Here is a 21,796-nt window from a genome sequence, read left to right as displayed (position 1 = left end):
AAGGGTCTCTTTTCCAAGCTTCAAAGGATAAACATTCACACGCAACACCATGGGCCAGAAAAACTTGAATACATTGGCCATGCTGTCCTGCATGAATCCTGCATGACTCCTGCCACGTTCAAAACAACTGGGAACTGGGAACTGGGAAATCTAACTCTGGGAACTCTTAAAAAATTAGCCCAGACTGGGAAAATACGTTTTGAGCGGTCATCCAACTAGGAATTCCAAGTCGGGAACTCGGGCATTTAAAGAAGGCCAGAAGATTACTGACGTCATGATTTTATCTTGTTTTTTCCAGAGTTCCCAGTTGTCTTGAAAGCACCATAAATCCAAAGAATGCCAGACTTTAATGACAACGTTTCATGACAAACATGTCTTATATGCTGCTGCATAAATTATGTAATATGCCAGGGAGATATGTATACTGTAGCTAAGAAAGTAATACTAAGTGTATGTTGTGTAGTAAGCTGTTAGTAGCCCATGTGCCTCACCCTAATAATTTGGTCCCTTTCCCCCTGATAACTTATGCTACTGTTCTGACTTGGTGGTTGCCAATGTAGCCTATAACCTGTTTTAGAGAAATGTCATCATTGAATATTGTAAGAGCTTTCTTCATTGTCTCTTTATATGCCCCCTTTATTTATCATACAGTTATAACTTGGTGTTCATGGAGAATACTGTAAGAATGGCCCATGTTCTGAATTCTGTCGCTGTACATTTCAAAAGTTCTGAACAAATAGTTATATTGACTACGTCCGTCCTAACTCACTCATTGATGTCTTAATCGAAATTACGGATTGCATCTTATCTGCTCACCGTTCCCTTATGCCATAGTTTGTATATCTCAGCTGTCAGTAGAAACCACATTTGTTTAAGCAAGTCAGCCATATCAACAATGTTTTTTAAAAGGCAGTAAATGAGGCTGAATGAACAGTTTCGCTGCCAGACAAGGATCCTCTGATACCCAGGTGTAGCTGTCGTAAGGATTCACTCCACAGTGCTGAAAAGAAAGCTCTGCTGTTGGGACAGCTTTGTGTAGGCCCTAACAGTTTATGGGCACTGGTTTTCACCGTTATAGTGCAATTAATGTATTGTTTAGTGTTGTGTAGTGAGTTTGCCCCACCAAGATGTACATGCTAAAATCGCCACCGACCATTTTACATTAAACTTCAACGGGGTAGGGAAGTCACAAGGATCCCATATAGCAGGACCGGTATAAAAAGTGCAGCGAAACTCTTACTTGCAAGCACCCTCAACAGTGCAGTTCAATATCAACATCAACTGGATGGTAATTTTCCTGGAGATAAATTGTGTGACTTAATATAGCTATTTAAAATCATTTGTGTGGTAGTTGAAGAAGTAAAACATTTTTCAAAGATGCGTTCCAGAGCTTTTAAATACTTTTTATCCAGTAGTTTTTATCCAGTAGTTCTCTAAGTAGAACTCACAAGCCAAAATTGTGTACAACGTCATTCATTTTGTATGATATGTTACCTCCTGCCATATATCTTTTTTTGTGCAATTCATATGATATATTACGAATTCCAATTCATACAATCTGTTACAAATTTGTAAAGGAGTGACTGTTTTATAAATAGCTGATAATAGCCTTCAGTGGGAGACTAGGTAGTAGTAGTAGTAGGCTTATACAGTCAAATTTAACAAGTGAACAGTTGATCTTTTACATTGAAGTAGGCCTTAGTAAGACACTGTAAGTACCGTAATTGCATATTTTTTTTGTAGCCTGCCTTTTAGACCATGTTTCAGAATATTTAGGTTGGGGAAAAAGTCCATGCAAAACATTGTTGAATTGAAACGTTCTGCGGACAGGTCCACAACAACTGAGGACAGGTCCGCAACCACTGGTATTGTTTTCTCTTCCAGAAAGTGACAGTCATTTTCCAGATACAGCATACATTACTGCTAAAGATTAAAACATCCTGCCAACAGAGTGAATAGACCGCTAGTTTATGTAAAATATTTGACAGTATGGGTAAGCTACAGTACTGCTGTGCAATAGGAGCGGGACATCGTTTCCTATTATCAGACCTTAGGATAAGACCCAAATGCAGACAGTTCGAAGTAACACAAGTTTATTACAACAACAGTGGCAAGCAAACAACAGGTCAAGGGCAGGCAGAGGTCTGTAATCCAGAGCAGAGTCCGAAAGGTACAGAACGGCAGGCAGGCTCAGGGTCAGGGCAGGCAGGCAGAGGTCAGTAATCCAGGGCAGTGTCACAAGGTACAGAACGGCAGGCAGGCTCAGGGTCATTGCAGGCAGAATGGTCAAAACCGGGAAAACTAGAAAACAGGGACTAGAGAGAAAAACAGGAGTACAAGAAAAACGCTGGTAGGCTTGTCGAGACAAGACGAACTGGCAACAGACAAACAGAAAACATAGGTATAAATGCACAGGGGGGCCTCCCGAGTGGCGCAGTGGTCTAAGGCACTGCATTGCAGTGGTAGCTGTGCCACTAGAGATCCTGGTTCGACTCCAGGCTCTGTCACAGCTGACTGCAACCGGAAGACCCATGGGGTGGTGGACAATTGGCCCAGTGTCGTCTGGGTTAGGGGAGAGTTTGGCTGGCAGGGATGTTCTTGCGCACCAGCGACTCCTGTGGCAGGCCGGGCATGCTGACATGGTTGTACGGTGTTTCCTCCGACACATTGGTGCGGCTGGCTTCCGGGTTAAGCGAGCAGTGTGTCAAGAAGCAGTGCGGCTTGGCTGGGTTGTGTTTCGGAGGACACACGGCTCTCAACCTTCACCTCTCCCGAGTCTGTATGGGAGTTGCAGCAATGGGACAAGACTGTAACTACCAATTGGATATCACGAAAAAGGGGTAAAAAAAAAATATATATATAAATGCACAGGGGATAATTGGTTACACCTGGAGGGGGGTGGAGACAAGCACAAGGCAGGTGAAACAGGTCAGGGTGTGACACCTATTTAATCTCAGAACCTATACCAATGCAGGACATAGAAACACAACAATCTATTGATAAACTAACAATTTGTCTTTTGCATGCCTGGCCTAATTCCAATAGTTATACTGCAAATAAATTGTGTTATTTTCATAAGAAAAGGTGCATGGAGGGCGTTTACCAAGCGGAGTAGCCTAAGTAGCCCCGGAACTTCTAGTAGCGGTACATTACAGTAGTAATAGTTCATGTTTAAAAGACAGGTAGGCCATGGCCGGGTTAGCTATAGGAAGTGGGGTCACTATTGTAGTTTGATTAGTGAGTGTGAGGGTTGTTATAGTGGGCTATTTTTATGGGTTGGGGTGAGCTGTGTGGCACAATCAGTCTTAAATAAAAGTTAAATGGGCTCTCCCAGTGATATCATTTGATTGGTAGAAGATATTTCTGTTTATATTTCAGATTTGAAAAACAGAGAAGCAGACCAAGATTTCATAAGCTCATAGTTTTTATGTAAGTTGTTGGGAAAGTGGACTAAATTGTATTTGTTTGTAAAAGTTGAGAGAAAGTAGTTGATGCCGTTACCAAAACAGCTATATTGTTGAATTGGTAGAAGATGTTAACATTTTGATTTCAGATTTAAATAGCAGAGAAGTAGACCCATATTTCACACATTCTGTGTTTTTATGTACACTACCGTTCAAAAGTTTGGAAATGTCCATTAAAATAACATCGAATTGATCAGAAATACAGTGTTGACATTGTTAATGTTGTAAATTACTATTGTAGCTGGAAATGGCTGATGTTTTATAGAATATCTACATAGGCGTACATAGGCCCATTATCAGCAACCATCACTGATGGTGTTCCAATGGCATTTTGTGTTAGCTAATCCAAGTTTATCATTTTAAAAGGCTAATTTATCATTAGAAAACCCTTTTGCAATTATGTTAGCACAGCTGAAAACTGTTGTTCTGATTAAAGAAGCAATATAACTGGCCTTCTTTAGACTAGTTAAGTATCTGGAGCATCAGCATTTGTGGGTTCGATTACAGGCTCAAAATGGCCAGAAACAAAGAACTTTCTTCTGACACTCGTCAGTCTATTCTTGTTCTGAGAAATGAAGGCTATTCCATGCGAGAAATTGCCAAGAAACGGAAGATCTTGTACAACACTGTGTAATACTCCCTTCACAGAACAGCGCAAACTGGCCCTAACCAGAATAGATAGAGGAGTGGGAGGCCCCGGTGCAAAACTGAGCAAGAGGACAAGTACATTACTGTGTCTAGTTTGAGAAACAGACGCCTCACAAGTCCTCAACTGGCAGCTTCATTAAATAGTACCCGCAAAACACCAGTCTCAACATCAACAGTGAAGAGGCGACTCCAGGATGCTGGCCTTCTAGGCAGAGTTCCTCTGTCCAGTGTCTGTGTTCTTTTGCCCATCTTAATCTTTTCTTTTTATTGGCCAGTCTGAGATATGTTTTTTTCTTTGCAACTCTGCCTAGAAGGCCAGCATCCTGGAGTCGCCTCTTCACTGTTGACGTTAAGACTGGTGTTTTGCGGGTACTGTTTAATGAAGCTGCCAGTTCAGGACTTGTGAGGCGTTTGTTTCTCAAACTAGACACAGTAATGTACTTGTCCTCTTGCTCAGTTGTGCACCCTCTCTAGAGCCTAATGGTCCAAGGTTCGGGGCCAAGGTTCCTGCCATCCAGGACCTATATCCTCTACAGGATTGGTGGGTCCCCCGCAGGACAGTTGAGCTAACGTAGGCTAATGCGATTAGCATGAGGTTGTAAGTAACAAGAACATTTCCCAGGACATAGACATGTCTGATATTGGCAGAAATCTTAAATTCTTGTTAATCTAACTGCACCGTCCAATTTACAGTAGCTATTAAAGTGAAATAATACCATACTATTGCTTGAGGAGAATGCACAGTAATAAACTTGAAAAGTTATTAATAAACCAATTAAGCACATTTGGGCAGTCTTGATACATAATTTTGACAAGAAATGCAATGGTTCATTGGATCCGTCTTAAACTTTGCACATACACTGCTGCCATCTAGTGGCTAGAATCTCAATTGCTCCTGGGCTGGAATAATACATTATGGCCTTTCTCTTGTGTTTCAAAGATTATGGTACAAAAAAAATACACGAAAACACACAATTTTTTCTTTGTATTATCTTTTACCAGATCAAATGTGTTATTCTAATACATTCATTTCACATTTCCACAAACTTCAAAGTGTTTCCTTTCAAATGGTATCAAGAATATGCAGGTATGTCATTTTAGGCGAAAATTGAAAAAAAGGGGCGGATCCGACTAGGCGGTGTCAGAGAAAGGCCCCAAAAATTGTCAAAGAATCCAGTCACCCAAGTCATAGATTGTTCTCTCTGCTACCGCACGCAAGCGGTACCGGAGCGCCAAGTCTAGGTCTAAAAGTATCCTTAACAGCTTCTACCCCCAAGCCATAAGACTGCTGAACAATTAATCAAATGGCCACCCTGACTATTTACATTGACCCCCCCCATTGTTTTTACACTGCTGCTACTCGCTGTTTATTATCTATGCATAGTCACTTTACCCCTACCTACATGTACAAATTACCTCGACTAAGATGTACCCCCACACATTGACTCGGTACCGGTACTCCCTGTATATAGCCTCATTATTGTTATTTTATTGTGTTACTTTTTATTTTATACTTACGTTTATTTGTAAATATTTTCTTAACTATATTTATTGAACTGCATTGTTGGTTAATTTGGGCTAGACGTGCTGCTAGCGCCCCACCTCGACAACATCCGGTGAAATTGCAGAGCGCGAAATTCAAAATACAAAAATCGTAATATTAAACATTCATGAAAATACAAGTGTATTCCATCCTTTAAAAGCTTAACTTCTTGTTAATCCAACAGCTTCATCAGATTTCAAAAAGGGTTTAAGGCGAAAGCATACCATGTGATTATCTGAGGACAGCACCCCGCATGCACCAGCATTAAAAACATTTCCCAAACCAGCAGAGGCGTCACAAAAATCAGAAATAGCGATAAAATAAATCACTTTCCTTTGAAGATCTTCCTCTGTTTGCAATCCCAAGGGTCCCAGCTACACAACAAATGGTCGTTTTGTTTGATAAAGTCCTTTATAACCCAAAAAAGTCAGTTTAGTTGGATCGTTTGATTCAGTAATCCACCAGTATCACTTGTTCAACATGCAGATAAAGGAATCCCAAAAGTTACCAATACATTTCATCCAAACAAGTCAAACAACATTTCTACTCAATCCACAGGTACCCTAATATGTAAATAAAGATACAATTTAAGACAGAATGTAGTATGTTCAATACCGGAGATAAATAACGAAGTGCGCGCCCTAACACATTTTTCAAAAAACAAGCCTGAACTGTCAGATTTTATGGCACTACTCAATGACATTGACCCTAATCTCAAATTCACTATTGAACGTGACACTCAACGTGTTCATTATCTCGATATGTGGATTGAGAAATCAAATGGAACCCTGTTTACAACTCTGTATAGAAAAGAAACAGACAGAAATACTCGATTACAGGGTGACAGCTTCCACCCTGTGCCATTAAAAAGAGGACTTCCAAGAAGCCAATTTTTTAGACTGCGCCGTATATGCCACTCCACAGAGGATTATCTAGAAACAGCAGCAGAGATGCGCATGAAGTTTCTAAGAAGAGGCTATTCGTCACAATGTGTGGATGAAGCTCATAATTTGGCATTGGAAAAAACACGAGATGAACTGCTACAAAAAAGACCCGCTAAAGCCAAAGAACACTCCGTAATGTTCACAACTACATATACTTTGAATTCGCGAAAAGTGGGAGGTGTGGTCAAGAAACACTGCCATATTTTATCATCGGACCCAGTTTTGCCGGCTGAATTTAAATATCCACCACGTATTGTGTATAGGAGAGGTCGCAATTTACGCGATAAATTGGTTCATGCCAACTGCCAGCCACAAAAGAAAATTAGCCAAGCTCTTTTACGCCCTCTACCAAATGGTAGCTATAAATGCCGTAGATGCCCACAGTGCAACAATATGATGAAGTGTGAATATTTCTGCCACCCAAATACAGGAACACGGTTCCAAATAAATGACATTATTACGTGTTCCACCACCCATGTTATTTACATTATTAAATGTCCATGTGGGCTCTGTTATGTCGGTAAAACCACCCGCTCTGTCAAACAGAGAATTAGTGAAGATAAAAATTCAATCAGGAGAAACGACAGGGATTATCCAGTCGCTGTACATTTCAATGACCTGAAGCATGACATTTCCACCTTTAGAGTCTGTGGCATAGAGAAAGTTAAGATATCAGACAGGGGAGAAGAAATTAATAATACTCTTGAGTAAAAGAGAATGTTTTTGGATTTTCACCCTCCAGACATTATTTCCTAAAGGACTTAATGATGAAATGCTTATGTGTGTTATGTTGTGAATTTGAATTTGAACATGAAATATGTGTCTCTTGTAGATTATTCTGACGTTTTTCGTACGATGTACCCAATGACTAGTGAAAACTTGCTATGTCCTCATTGAGATTTTACAGACGTGTTCAATACGCCTTATTTATACACTTTTGTAATATTTATGAAATGCATATTGTTATATTTGGTAGCACTTATTTGTTTTTCCTTTGCCTCCAACCCCCTTCGATGTGTAGAACGGATGTGGCTGAGGCCAGGTCTACATAAGGGTGCACATTTTTAAAAATCACAAAAGCTCTGAGGAAGGCCATGTGGCCGATACGTAAGTTTATTAAATATCGGTGATACTATCAAGAGCAGTGAGCGGTTTCCTTTTTCCTTCATCAAAAAACAAGCCTGAAACCCTTTCTAAAGACTGTTGACATCTAGTGGAAGCCATAGGAACTGCAATCTGGGAGGAATTCCTTTGAATATCCCATAGACAAGCATTTGAATAGACTGTGACCTCAAAATAAAACAATTCTGGATGGATTCTCCTCGGGTTTTCGCCTGCCATATCAGTTCTGTTATACTCACAGACATTATTTTAACAGTTTTAGAAACTTCAGAGTGTTTTCTACCCAATGAACAAGGTTGGCAGCAAACCCAACACCAGCAGTGGTCGGTCACAAAAGACAAAGCCTCATATGGGATTATTTTTAGTACATTGCTAGAACGGACAAAAACAAATGTATTGTAGTGTCAGAAGATGGCAGCGTGTGGAACAGAGATAAAAGGGGAAAACCCTGCCAACCTCAAAGTCCATCTGAACAGCACCCACAAAGAATTTCAGGATAAAGACAAGGTGAGAGAGCTATTATTTTGTTTTTGTAATTTGGCCAGGATTCAACTCCTGGTATCCTATGAACACACATAAGATGTGAAACATTTGTAAAATTGTAGGAAATTAGCTTTAAACCTGCAAATTTGTGAACATTTTCAACAGTTGGAGGTCACATGGGTTGCGAGGTGGGGTTTTGTTATTACGCTGATAAATGACAATATTGTTCTGGAACTTTGCCACCTAGGAAATTTGTGTGCCCGGACCGTCTCAAATAGTACTTGAGTATACCCCTGCTTTAGGCCTACAACACATAAATGGCTCCTAGCCTCCCATGCATAAGGCTACTTTCTGTCTCTAACACTAAAATTGAAACTAAATCATGTAAAAACAAAATATTAATGTTTTTATCAAAATTAAACTGAATAAAAACGAACAAATCAAGTCTGAAAACTAACTGAAACTGAACTGAACTTCAAATCAAATCTAAAAATGAACAGAAATAAAAACTAATAGAAAATCACAAAACTATAATAACCTTGCCCCATATGCATTGCTAATCAATCACCTAATTCATTAGTGTGCACACACTGACATTGCAGCTGTAGCTAATTTTGAGAGTCGACTCTAACGACTCTGATAGCAGGAGTCAGAGTCAACCCCCCAAAGTCCTGGTGTCATTCACCCCCCCAGTGCCAAATTTTCTATTTCTGAAAGTTCTATGGCAGTTAATTCAAAAGTGTGAAGTAAGCTTAATGAAAGTAGTTGATGCGGTTCCTAAAACAGCTGTACCTCTTGATTGGTAGAAGATAATTCTGTTCTGATTTCAGGTTTGAATACCAGGAAGTACACCAATATATCATACACTCATACATTTTGTTCTAAAGTGCTGGGAAAGTGCTACACAGTAAGCTATAAATAAAGAAAATGTGTTGCTGTCCATCACATTTGCAGACATTTATTCTGTCATGAAGACATTAATAAAAGACGGAAGATTGTTTCACTGCAAGGACACTTTTTAATATATCAGAAGCAATAAATATTCACATCTCAATTCTCTACTCATCCAGTTAATACTTACTACATACACAAATTAAATTCTTAAGATCATACTTCCTGTATGTTTAAAATAATATCAATTAGTTCTCTGACATACAAACACTTAATTACTGGAATTTATTCTCTCACCCTCAGTCTAAAATAAAAATAATTCAATATTCAAACCAAAGTCCCCTACTCGTCTTTCTCTCTCACACACGCACACTCACACGCACGCACGCACGCACGCAGGCACGCACGCACGCACGCACGCACACCTCAATATAATATGTACATTCAGATTTATACAGTACAATCCATTCAATAAGTGCAGATATATTCATGCAAGAGGGGTCACAAAGGGACAGTACAGAGGGAATTATGCAGGTAAAAGCCAACAAAAAAACTTCAACCTCAACCACCCCTAAAACCTTAAATTTTTCCTTGACTACCCATATTCTTGTTCTGGCTTTTAACATTAATCTGTCTCTTCTTTGTCCTCAAGTATTGTCTAGCATGTCTAACTACAATTCACCATCCTAAAATTAAATGATTCCCTTTATCCTGAAACGCTAATCCCTTGTTCAATCTACCATTGTTCAAACACAGTGCAATAGAAGGACAGAGAGAGGAAGTAAGAAAGGTGGTCAACAGAGATGAGAGAGGAGAAGATTAACAAACCTGTTTGATCTAATGACAAGCCCATTCAGTAGGGGTGCTGGGGTGTAGGCTATTAGAGTTCTCTGAGGACTGGCAAGGGGGTATGTGAGGAGGGTGTTTAAAATAATTAAATTTTTGACTTAAAGACACCACGTGTGCAAAACCACAAAACTATATTACAAAGCGTGCTTGTTCAAAGACATAGACCATCCAAACACACGCCATGTGAGAAACTCTCTCAACAAGACCAGATGCTTCTGACTGAGTCCCATGATAACAAGGAGGACAACAGGGAGGATAACAGGGAGGACATAAACGACAGGGTCACCAATGAAATGAGGATCATTGTCCATGAGCAGGTAAAAGGTCAAAGCCCTTAAGGGGATCTTTCAGAGGGGTCTGAGGTGGGAAAGCATATTCATTCATATGCATTTTGACTCCAATTAACCATTTTTTTTTTACATTGTGCAACTACTAGTTCACACAATCACCAGTCTCCTAAAAATAAACAGACAAAATTGAGGGAGATATAGGGTACACAACTCTCTAAGAACAAAAATTGTCCTAAATATGAACTAATATTTTTAACATTCAATAATAATAACTGATAATAAAAGTTATCAATGGCAACCATCATAGAGAACAAAAATAAATCACTTTATAACACCCTCATTACATACAAGTATGAGGGAATGAATAAATGTATATATCCTCTGTATAATCATTTTTTTATCAATCAAACATCTGTAATATCTAATTAATCACTGGATCAAAACAGTTATGTTATTAGACAATATTCATAATACTCAGCAATTACATATGTAACATTTATACAACAGCAAAAAAGCTTAAAAACATTCAAAAATATTATTGGTAGCGTCATTAATCCACACACCCTATAGGGAATGCATGTAAACCCTATGAAACCAGCTGACTTCTCTTTACATGTAAAAGACCATAGAGCCTAAGACTGCCATTGAACCGTGAGTCATAAAAGTTGAAGACAAAGCAAATGTCTCTGAGGTCTACTTTAAAAAAGGATACCTTTCAGTGATGAAGACCTGCCGTGGTAATTGACAAACCTATTATGAAGCTGAATAAATTATTGCAAAATCGAGGGGATTCTTTTTGCAACTATCCTCAATGGCTGTTTACAATGTACAACCCTGCTGGAATGTATTTAGTGGTGAAGTCTTTTTCATATCCAGATGGGTGGAGATGGTCTTTCTGTTGGTCAGCATTGTCCTTATCTCAACAACACCAGAACCAAATCTTGCGTGTTTTCATCGTCAGATTTGCCCCATTCATAACGTTGCACGATTACATGTTGGTACTTATGTTTAAAACACTCTCAAGCTCATGTCTTGGCAAAGTCCAGAGTTTCCAATAATACGTCAGACAGTGAAACACTGGGTACAGGCCCTCTACTATACATTTACAACCAGCATCAGTTCTATGGCTAGAGAAATTGTTGATTTTGTGTGTGTGTGTGTCTCTTTAATGGTTTTTCCTGCCTGCTGCCAACTTCAACATCATTGCTCCTACCTGTGACTCTCCCTTATGAGTTTGTGTGCTGAGAGCTGATAGAGTTCACCTGAGAAAATTATTTGCCTATATCCAAACCTATTTGTGTGCCTACATTTATGTGGGCATTGCTTTATGTGTGTTTATTCTGCCTGTGTGTCTTGTATGTGTTCAGGTATGTGCATGCAATTTAGCTCCAACTCTCTTTCCTTTGCTCTCTCGGTCTACATGTGTGGGAAGCGGAGGTGAAAGTAGCAGAGACGAAATAAGTTGCGTTTCTTCTTGTCACTGGCGCTGTTGTTACTGCTGCTGCTGTCCTGCTCACCTCTACTAGCCCTGGCTCTATCCCTGTCCCTAGCTCTGCCCCCTTCCTCCATCCTACCCTCTGACCTCTGCCTTCTGTGGCCCCACGTTCTGCTGCTCACACCACCGTGCTGATCCGGTTGATAGGTTTGGATTTGGAGCTGCCCCCTGTGCCAGTCGCCCCAGCTCCCGTCACCTGGGGCCCCTGCTGAGGCTGCCCGGGGTGCTGGGGGGGGTGAGGGCAGAGAGGCATAAGAGGGATAAGGGGGGTAGAAGGGGGGGGTAAAGGGGAGTGGGGGGGGGGGAGGGGGGATAGAAGAGAGAGGAGGGTACAGGGGCTGATACTGGGCGGCGGGCGGAGCGTGATGGGTGTTGACGGAAGCGGACGGCTGCTGATGCTGATGTTGGTGGGGCAGCGTGCCAAAGATGAAGCGAGATTGATGTGGGTGGGGGGCGGGGTGCGGCGCGGCACTGAGGGGGTGCCCGGGGTGGGTGTGGGAGTGTGCGTGGGGGTGCGGGTGGGAGTGAGACAAAGTCAGAGGAGGTTTGCCTGGCATGGCGCCCGCCCTGATAGAGTGTGTGGGCTGTGTGTGGTACAGGGTGAACTGGGGGTTCTGAGAATGTTGGGAGTGAGGAGAAAGGGGGGGAGGACAGCCCACCGCCATGTTGCTGTAGCGACCCTGCATGCCATGCTGGGAAAGCTGGGAGAGATGGGCCAGCTGCTGGAGCTGGGCGTGAGGGGGGCCAATAGGAGGGCGACAGGGGAACGGCCCTCTCTGAAGGATATGAGGGGGCACGCCCCCACCTAGCAAGGGAGGAGGGCCAGCAAGGACGTGGTAGCGATGGTGATGGTAGTAGGGAGGTGGGGGCTGCACGGCGGCCGTGTGGCAGTACTGAGCATGCAGGGCCTGGATCTTGGAAGGGCCCCCCTCCGACTGGCACAGAGATGATGGGGAGTGAGGAGGGGGCCCTCCCGTAGTGGGTGGGGGGACAGGGGCGGGGTAGGGTGGCCCCGGTGGTATAAGGGGACTTGGTGGCTTGGCGCGTTTGCTGCCGAATAGAGAGCCCAGGAAGGAGCCCGTATTGCCCCCCCCAGGGCCGCTCCCCACCCCCGCTCTCTCTACACTGCTGGGAACCCCCCCAACTCCCGTCCCAGCAGCGGTGTGTTGTTGCCCCGGCCCACCCCCCACCCCCGTTCCGGGGCTCAGGATGGGGCGATGCGGCCGGTAGTCTTCTGTAGGGTAGCAGCCTGGGACCACGCCCGGAACCGGGTAACGCTGGTGCGGCTGGGGGCTGCTAATGATGGAACCCTGAGGAAGACAAAGAGGAAGAGGAAGTAGAGTTGAGAAGGAGTTCTGGAAAGGAAGTAATTCATGCATATGACATCCTATCAGAATGCCTTGGACAAATCACTGAAACACTGCAATGACAAACACCACAACACCTGCAAACCAACAACAAACCAATGATTTTTTTTTTTTGACAATGCAAGAATGGAGAAGAACAAGAGTTGAGAACAAGAACATGCACAGGCTTTTGTGAGAACACAGAGGTATGAAAAGCTCATTCCAGAACACACGCATGCACATGTCAGTCACACATGTCAGTCACACACATCAAACACACAGAGCATGCTGAGGAAGGGGTCAGGGTCAAGGACGAGGACAAGGGGAAAGACTACGAGTTTATGGCTCTATTAAAGGGATATACTGGGATGGCTATGTTTGAGGTATACGTATTAAGGAGCAGGTACACCATTCCGTTTGTCCATTCAGACTTACTTCCATGGTACTGTCGAGGGAGCCAACACTGTTTCTGCGACCACGTTTCCCTGCACCCAGCCAGGAAGAGGCAGGTTACGAAAGAGAGGAAATAGAGTAACAGAATGTTGCAGAGTGAGGTTGCAGAGAGGTGAGAGATATGACTTGCAGAAGCTAGTGTTCTTTCATGTGCCAGAGATAATAGAACAAGATTAGACCAGAAGAAGCAAAGGAAGAATCTCAAGCAGCCCCATGGACCAGGTACCCTCTACTCTCAGTGTCCAGACATTAGTGTCTGAAGAATTTCTATGAATCCTTATAAAGAACACAGTCAGTCAGTAAAAAGAGCATATAGAATATCTCTATTAAACAGCAGGATTACTGAGAGTATTTTATTAGCATAAGACACAATTTCCAGGAAGTGGTTTGTATGTACTTTATATATATATATACACTACTGTTCAAAAGTTTGGGGTCACTTAGAAATGTCCTTGTTTGGAGTATCAGCACTTGTGGGTTCGATTACAGGCTCAAAAGACCTTCCATTCTTTTTCTTTACAGAGTTGCAAAGAAAAGGCCATATCTCAGACTGGCCAATAAAAAGAAAAGATTAAGATGGGCAAAAGAACACAGACACTGGACAGAGGAACTCTGCCTAGAAGGCCAGCATCCCGGAGTCGCCTCAATTGTTGACGTTGAGGCTGGTGTTTTGCGGGTACTATTTAATGAAGCTGCCAGTTGAGGACTTGTGAGGCGTCTGCTTCTCAAACTAGACACTCTAATGTACTTGTCCTCTTGCTCAGTTGTGCACCAGGGCCTCCCACTCCTCTATCTATTCTGGTTAGAGACAGTTTGCGCTGTTCTGTGAAGGGAGTTGTACACAGCGTTGTACAAGATTGTACGAGTTTCTTGGCAATTTCTCGCATGGAATAGCCTTCATTTCTCAGAACAAGAATAGACTGACGAGTTTCAGAAGAAAATTATTTGTTTCTGGCCATTTTGAGCCTGTAATCGAACCCACAAATGCTGATGCTCCAGATACTCAACTAGTCTAAAGAAGGGCAGTTATATTGCTTCCTTAATCAGCACAACAGTTTTCAGCTGTGCTAACATAATTGCAAAAGGGTTTTCTATTGATCAATTAGCCTTTTAAAATGATAAACTTGGATTAGCTAACACAACATGCCATTGGAACACAGGAGTGATGGTTGCTGATAATGGGCATCTGTACGCCTATGTAGATATTCCATTAAAAAACAACATTAACAATGTCTACACAATATTTCTGATAAATTTTATGTTATTTTAATGGACAATAAATGTGCTTTTCTTTCAAAAACAAGGACGTTTCTAAGTGACCCCCAAAATGTTGAACGGTAGTGTATGTGTGCGTGTGTTTTCTTGTGTGTGTGTTTGTTTGTGTATGTTTTACCTCCATCTGATAGGTCTCGGAGAGATGAGCTGAGCGCCGAGCGTTTGAGTCCCTCTCCCGCAGAGTAGTTGTCATCTAGACTGGGCCTTCCCAGGGTGCCGTTCGCCACCTCACCCTTCACACCCACTCCACCTCCGACCAAGCCGGTCAGCAGGCCAGTCCGCATCACGCCTTTCTGCTTCTCCAACTCGGCTACGGAGAGAAAGAGAGATTGAGAGGAAGACCGAGAGAAGAAGATTGACAAAATAAATAGTTAATACACATCACTACCTTTCTTCCTCTTTTCCACTTACAGGTGGATAGGGTAAGATGCAGGAAAGCAGTAGTTACTCTATTACACTGTCGAGCCACACACAGCCGTAGTTCCCCATAATGACCAACAGGGGGAGGTGTACTCACACTCCACTCTGTACTTCTCCATCTCCTGCACCTCAGCGATACTCTCTTTAAGGTCACTGACAAAGCGGGTGCGGTCCTGCTGGCTGGGAGCCATAAACACGATAAGGACCTTCCTCTCTCCACCCAACACTGCTGAGGTCAGACGGATACCGTGGGGGTAGTCTGGGTGACCGAGACAGACAGAGAAAGAAAATAATGTAAAAACATAACATTTACCATCTGGCTGTTAACTTTATGACCTATGTTGACAGACAGAGACACATACAGAGTGAAACGAGAGTGAACTCAATCAAAGATACGAGAGGAGCATATTCATCAGCTTAATAGAGGGAGAAAAAGAGTACAGAGCGTACAGAGAAGAAAACTACTGATAAGTAAATGTGCAGATGTCTGGAGGGGTTTAGTGTTGAATGAGGAAGAAGCAGAGGAGGAAACAGGCTCTCACAGGAGTTCTGGAACATGTGGACTTGCATCTCCACCAGAGGGAAGGACTGTCTGAAACTGTACGTCACAGAAGTCTTCTTCTTCTGGAAAATCTTAGTCACCTGAGAAGGCACATGGAAAACATGTGGTTGTAAACGGAGGGGAAAAGAGAACATTATATATATTTCTACATTGTTTAGGATAGCCTGATGGTCTCCAACTCTCCATATGCATTAGCAGGAGGCTCTCATAGGAGTTCCCATTGTTAGGAGGATGTGTTAGGAAGCCTCACCACCAGCAGGTCGTTGAACAGGAAGACCTCCCGTTGGTGAACTCCTGTCCTCTGGGGTCGGTTGGGGTCAGGCACCTCATATAGCTGACAGCAGCATACCAGCCTGCGGTGTGGCAGAGACATCACCTACACAAAACACAAAGAAAGAAAATAGTTTAGTATTAAATCTCCTTAAGGCTGAGCAGTAACACAAAGAACAAACTAGTGTTACAGCTTGTCAATGCAGTAACACATAGCAACAACACATAGTACCACAGATGTTGACAGGCTAAACAGGGAAATGACACGGGGCTACAGTTACATTTCAAGCCCAGACAACTCACAGGCTTTTTGCCTACTATGACTCTCTCTACCGCCTGCACTTGGGACACGTGGTCATCGTTGGTCCTTAGCTCCCACTTCTGGATGCGCTGGTAGATCCCAACCAACAGATCCCTGGGAATGTCCTGGCCGTTGTCCACTCCTGGTAGACACACAGGGAAAGAGGCTGTTAATGCGTTAAATACGCTTATATCAGTCTACTTCCTCCTGTGTTGAAATATTTTGCTCATTTGATTGAAAAAAACTCTTTGATGGAAAGTGTCTTGCGTTATGAGTGTCTGGGAGGTAGCAGGCTCACTTTTAAGTTCAAAACTCATACAACCCAAAAAGGACGAGACAAATGCAGTGGAAATAGTCATCACTGATCACGGTATACTGCCATGTTATAGTCTGGGGGCCAGCCTGAGAATCTTGTTTCTCACATGAGGACCTTAAGTTCAATGTTACTTGGAGTATTTTGTTTGTGCGCGTGTGTATGGATCTGCTCGTTCCAACTGCACCTCTGAGGTTCTTGATGAAGTCCTCTAACTTCATCTTCCTCTCTGCCTTGACGTTGGGGCTGTACATATCCGTGTTGAGGAGGATGATGGCGAAGGCCAGGATGAAGATGGTGTCTGGGTTCTGGAACTGGCGGACCAGCGTCGGGTTACACACACAGTACCGCTGACTGGGGGAGAAAGGAGAACACGTTTCAAGTACTTTCAAGAGAGAGTAGTAGTGTAGATTTAAGAGGGATTTCCAAAACAACAACACACATTCTCACTGTACATTCAATCTATTTCCACAGAGTGTCTAACAACACAATAGACACATGAGTTTGACTATTGAACACACCTGAAAGCTTCTATGAGCCTCTCTACTTTCTGGGCTTCTCCTTGAACTCTAATCTGGGCCTGGAACTTCCTCAGAGCATCGTCCAGGTCCATACCTGAGAAGTCCATCTCGTCCACCACACAGCTATAACACACACAGGAGACACAGTCACTACTGTAACAGTAGCCTCTCCAATTACTTCTAGTAATCTCCTATTTACTGTATACTCCCATTCGGAATCCTCCACCTCTCCGTCCCTCAATCCCTTACTCCAGTACGTCCTTGTTGAACTGTTTCTGCCGGTTGCCGAGGAATTCTCCGATCATCTGTCTGCTAAGGCCCTTCCTCTCCAGGATGAAGCGAGCGATCCCGACCGGAGTGTCGGACACAAAACCTCTCTCGATCAGGTATTGGATCCCTTTTTCTGGCTTCCTGAGAATCACAGAGACCAATCAGACAATGACAAATCACAAGAGAACGACTCCCACTTCCCTCTCGGTGACACTATATCCTGACTCACTACTTTTTCTGTTTTGAAGGTTTTACATTCAATGATTGTGATATGTGGTTGATTGTGACGTGGTTGTTTTACGTAGTTTAAATGTCAAATATAAATGGATTGCAAAAGTCTTACTTATTGAATAGGTTGAGTCCGATGCGGTACTGGCGTCTTTGCACCACGTCGTTGTTAAATGGCGGTGAGTCCCAGCTGTGTCTACTCTCTCTCTGGTAGGTCTGCTTTCCCAGAGGGGGTAGGGGCTCCCTCAGGCTGTCCTGAGACGAGGAGCCAGAGCTGCAGTTCACCGTCTCGTTGGAGTTGGTGGTGGAGTTGAGAGAGTCGTTGTCCCCGTCAGACAGACAGGGCTGCTCTAGGCCACCAGGGGGCAGCACAGCAGAGGAGGAGGAGGACAGGGGGGTGGTGGGGGGCTGCTGGGGGGAGGAGGAGGATGAGGGGGTGTCTGGGTACTGGTGGTGGTGGTGAGGGTGGTGGTGATGGTGGTGTGCCACGTGGTGGGGGATTTGAGTGGGCAGGGGGGGGCCCCGGCCGGGGGCGCGGGTCTGGCCCTGCGCTGCGGCTGTGGGGACAGAGCGGGGAGTGTTAGGGGAGTGTTTGAGTGTTCCCTGAGGAGAGCCCGCTCCTCCCGCTGGCTCCTGCTCGTAGATCTGTCTGCTGAGGGAGCCACGGTCAGAGCGGTCGCTCATGTCCACGGAGCTGTCGCTGGGGGGCTCGATGGTGAGCAGGGGCAGGTGGGCGCCCCTCAGACGGTAGTCTCGACACTCCGTGCAGGGAGTGCTGCGACGGCTGTTACTGCTACCCCCTCCCTCAGTGTCCCTGCTGTCCTCACGGGCCCCCACGCCTCCCCCAGGGCCCCAGTACTCAGTGTCTGTGCTGCTGGGAGCCCGGTCCAGTGAGAGAGGCGAGGAGGGCATGCAGTCGTCCATGTATAGAGTGACATCACTGTAGGAGGTGGCTGTGCTGTCTCCGTGCATGCTGAGGCCCCCTCCCCCTCCCCGGGGTCTCTCACACAGGCCTCTCTGAGAGGAGGGGTTACTGCTGCTGCTCCACACACACTCCCCAAAGTCCTCCTGGGAGTCATCCCGCCCGCCTCGGCAGGTCAGGGCGGTGTCCATGGAGTCAGCCAGGGTCTTCACCTGAACGGCACATGGAGGGAGAGGATAGAACATCTTGGTACAGTAAGGGACAGATATTCAACCTGCAGTATGACAAAACAGAGACTCAAACAGGAATAGAATCTCTAACTGAGAACTCATTTAACTAGTCACTTGATTCAACATATCACTGCTGTAGCGAATGCACCAGATGACTGACCAACCTGTTTGGTGAAGGAGTCCTCCAGGTGTGTGTAGTCTCCTGTCCTTTCTGCGTCAGGTGAATGAGGAGGGCCGATGCCCACACTGTGTGTGAAGTTCGTCTGTGTTCCGGTCCCCTGCTGCTGCGGCTGGCGGTCGTCAAACGAGTACTGCAGCCGCATGTTGGACAGGATGATGCGTCGCGTCATGCGGCTCTCGGACGCCGAGCTGCGGAGGCGCTCAAAGTTCTTGTTCATACGGTACTGGCGGAAGGCTGTCTGGATGGTCCGGGCTGCTCTGCGGCTCACAAAGGAGCCACCATACTTCCTCTCCAACATCTCCACCTGGCAGAGGAGACAGGACAGGGGACAGAGGAGTTATAGACAGGGCTACCACAACACTCACTGCCAGTAAAGTAATGCATGTTATCACACTTGTTGTTACTCTCTCTCTCTCTACACACAACACAAACGACATTGAGTTCAAACCATACAGTACAGACACATTCTGTATACACATCCCCACACCCCGGTGTACCTTCTTGTCCTGCAGGTCTGTGGAGAGCTCATAGCTGTCAGAGAGACTGGCCTTGCACCTCTTGTTCTCCTCCTCCTCCTGCTTGCGGAGGGCCAGGCTGGCAGGCTGATGGCGTGTTCGCAGTGCCCAGGCAAGGCTTGCCGAGCTGGGAGGGGCCACGCACGGAGGCCCCCGAGGGCCTGGAGGACCAGGACCACTGCTGCTGTCACTGTAGCGCTCTGTGCCACGCAGGTACGCTGTGGTCTGGCTGTAGGGGCCGTCTGAGTGGGCCCCGGGAGGCTCCGCACACTGGGTCTCTGTTTCCACACTGTGGGGACAGAAGGATGAATGAGAGGGGAAAGGGCTTGATGAAAAGGGGACATACTTAACTTAGTAATCTCCAGCCCCAAACACAGATGTATTGTTCCTCATAGGTAAGTCACTCACATGTAGAAATTAGACCAGCGTGGCAGGAAACTTCTCCTGCTGGATCTCATGAGGGAAGAGGACCAGACTTACACACATTCACACTTGCACTTTGTACTTAGCTTCTCACCACAACAAAGATCAGAATTTACACAGCTACTGTATATATGTTTTTTATCATGTGCAGCAACCCTTCCAGTCACACCAATGGTAATAGAAAAACATGATCGGAGCAGAATTTCTCATTCCTCCAAAATGTTCCTTGCACTGGAGCTGACAGAATCACGTGTTGTTTCCTGCCTTGTGAACCAAAGTCTCTTCCCTCTCACTCCCTCTCTGACCCTTCTCTCTCTTTCTGTACCCTCTCTATCCTTCTTTGTTTGTCCAGGAAAACTCCCTGTGCAGTTAATGTACTACTGAGTTTAGTACCATTGTTCAGACTTCTCTCTCTCTCTGTCTCACATTCTGTCTCTGTCATACAATAAAATAACCGTTTTTTAAAAACATTAGGGCAGTCATTAGCCACATTTCACTGCCAGTGCCACATACCACTCATTCCACACCTGTCTGGAAAGACCAGGTGTTTACAATAACAGCCAATCACATGCACGCACAGGAGTGCACTTTTGACAAATAGATTATGAAACAGACACATACACACGAACGCTAACTTTTCCCACTAGGCCTGTACAGTACTGCAACACACACTTGTCTGACCTACTGTATGTAGCCTACAGAGCTGCATCTCTCCACACAGACATGTACAGACAGGCTAAGAAGGCAGCTTCCTATCCAGCCCAACAGTCCCCTCAGGCCCTAATCTTCCAGGTAATACAACAGCTACTCCACTGTCCTGCTCTCGATCCCATGTAGCAACAGTCACCCAGAGAGCTAGTCGGCCAGTCCGTCAGTGAATAACCACCTCACCACAGTCACAAGTCACATGCCCCTGCCTTGACTTCCTCCCTTCCCTTGCCACACCCACTCTGCCCAGGCGCTGCCCTCTAGTTCTTTCTCACTTCCTGAAGAAAACATAATGACAGAGCAGAGGCCCAAGGAAACAGAAACTGGGGCAGCATGCAAATGTATGTGGGCAAAGCTTTATTCAGACTATAAAGCAGGCCAAAGTCATTGTAAAATGCCCACATGTTTACAATATGCTCTGTAGGAATAGGGTACAACAATTTGGAAAGTTATGTTCTTTCTCTCTCTATTTGGTCCTCCCTTCTTCCTGTTTCTCTCCTTCTCGTCCCCTGAGAAGCAGTGGTTTCCTGTGGTTGGTGTGAAGCTGACAGAAAATATATGACGGGGAGGAAGGAACACTGGCGGACTATAGAATTAAAACAGGCAAACAACACCAATGATCCTTACACAACCACAGTAGACACATTAGTTAAGGTTGAGAATAATATGTTATTTGTGTAATAGAGTGTTGATGTTACAACCATCATGTGCACACATGTCATAGTGGTTTTCAACAGCATTTCCTGTACCGAGAAATACACTGTTTTCTCTGATAAAAAGGGTGAAACAAGGCCACAATACTGTGAAAGGCTGTTTGAACACAGGGAACCATAACATGTCATGTAATAACAACAGTAGTCACAATGACTGGAGCCAGCTGTACAGAGACACAACTCTGACCACTCCACCAGCACCTCTAAAAATGTTAGTGGCCAATATAACTGTTACATTTGTATCAGTGGAGGCTGCTGAGGGGAGGCCGACTCATAATAATGGCTGGAACGGAGTAAATGGAATGGCATCAAACACATGGGAACCATGTGTTTGATACCATTCCACTAATTATAGCCATTACCACGAGCCGTCTTCCCCAATTAAGGTGCACCAAACCTTCTGTGATTTGTACTAT

The 21,796-nt window shown here is 44.5% G+C and overlaps 1 protein-coding gene across 3 annotated transcripts; it reads right to left on the bottom strand.

Moving 5' to 3' along the window:
* Window positions 1-9,199: 9,199 nt before the first annotated feature.
* Window positions 9,200-20,821, bottom strand: LOC120061154 (IQ motif and SEC7 domain-containing protein 2-like). Of its 3 annotated transcripts, none has more exons than XM_039010729.1 (14): window positions 19,945-20,821; window positions 19,519-19,825; window positions 19,005-19,325; window positions 17,804-18,822; window positions 17,440-17,601; window positions 17,191-17,313; window positions 16,857-17,023; window positions 16,359-16,498; window positions 16,036-16,161; window positions 15,766-15,865; window positions 15,321-15,482; window positions 14,922-15,113; window positions 13,511-13,560; window positions 9,200-13,039 (listed from the first exon to the last, which is right to left on the bottom strand). In XM_039010729.1, exons 1-14 carry the CDS (start codon window positions 19,992-19,994, stop codon window positions 11,651-11,653), a joined length of 4,308 nt encoding a protein of 1,435 aa, XP_038866657.1. In that variant the 5' UTR covers window positions 19,995-20,821; the 3' UTR covers window positions 9,200-11,650. The 3 variants fall into 3 exon arrangements, with proteins under 3 accessions (XP_038866657.1, XP_038866658.1, XP_038866659.1); XM_039010730.1 differs by having other exon boundaries at window positions 16,374-16,498; XM_039010731.1 differs by lacking the exon at window positions 13,511-13,560 and having other exon boundaries at window positions 12,926-13,039; window positions 19,945-20,820.
* Window positions 20,822-21,796: the final 975 nt, after the last annotated feature.

Source organism: Salvelinus namaycush, chromosome 16 (genome assembly GCF_016432855.1).
Source record: "Salvelinus namaycush isolate Seneca chromosome 16, SaNama_1.0, whole genome shotgun sequence".
Lineage (NCBI taxonomy): Eukaryota > Metazoa > Chordata > Actinopteri > Salmoniformes > Salmonidae > Salvelinus > Salvelinus namaycush.
The sequence above is the reverse complement of the archived record's forward strand: the minus strand, read 5'-3'. Positions and strand labels throughout refer to the sequence as shown.

Bases quoted from the DNA above. Each gene is read 5' to 3' on its own strand.
- LOC120061154 (XM_039010729.1), bottom strand. From the start codon at position 19,994: ATGAGATCCAGCAGGAGAAGTTTCCTGCCACGCTGGTCTAATTTCTAC. The intron at 19,326-19,518 runs GTACACCGGGGT...CTCCTCTGCCAG, and splicing joins CAGACCTGCAGGACAAGAAG to GTGGAGATGTTGGAGAGGAA. The intron at 15,483-15,765 runs GTGAGAGCCTGT...TCGGTCACCCAG, and splicing joins CCACATGTTCCAGAACTCCT to ACTACCCCCACGGTATCCGT.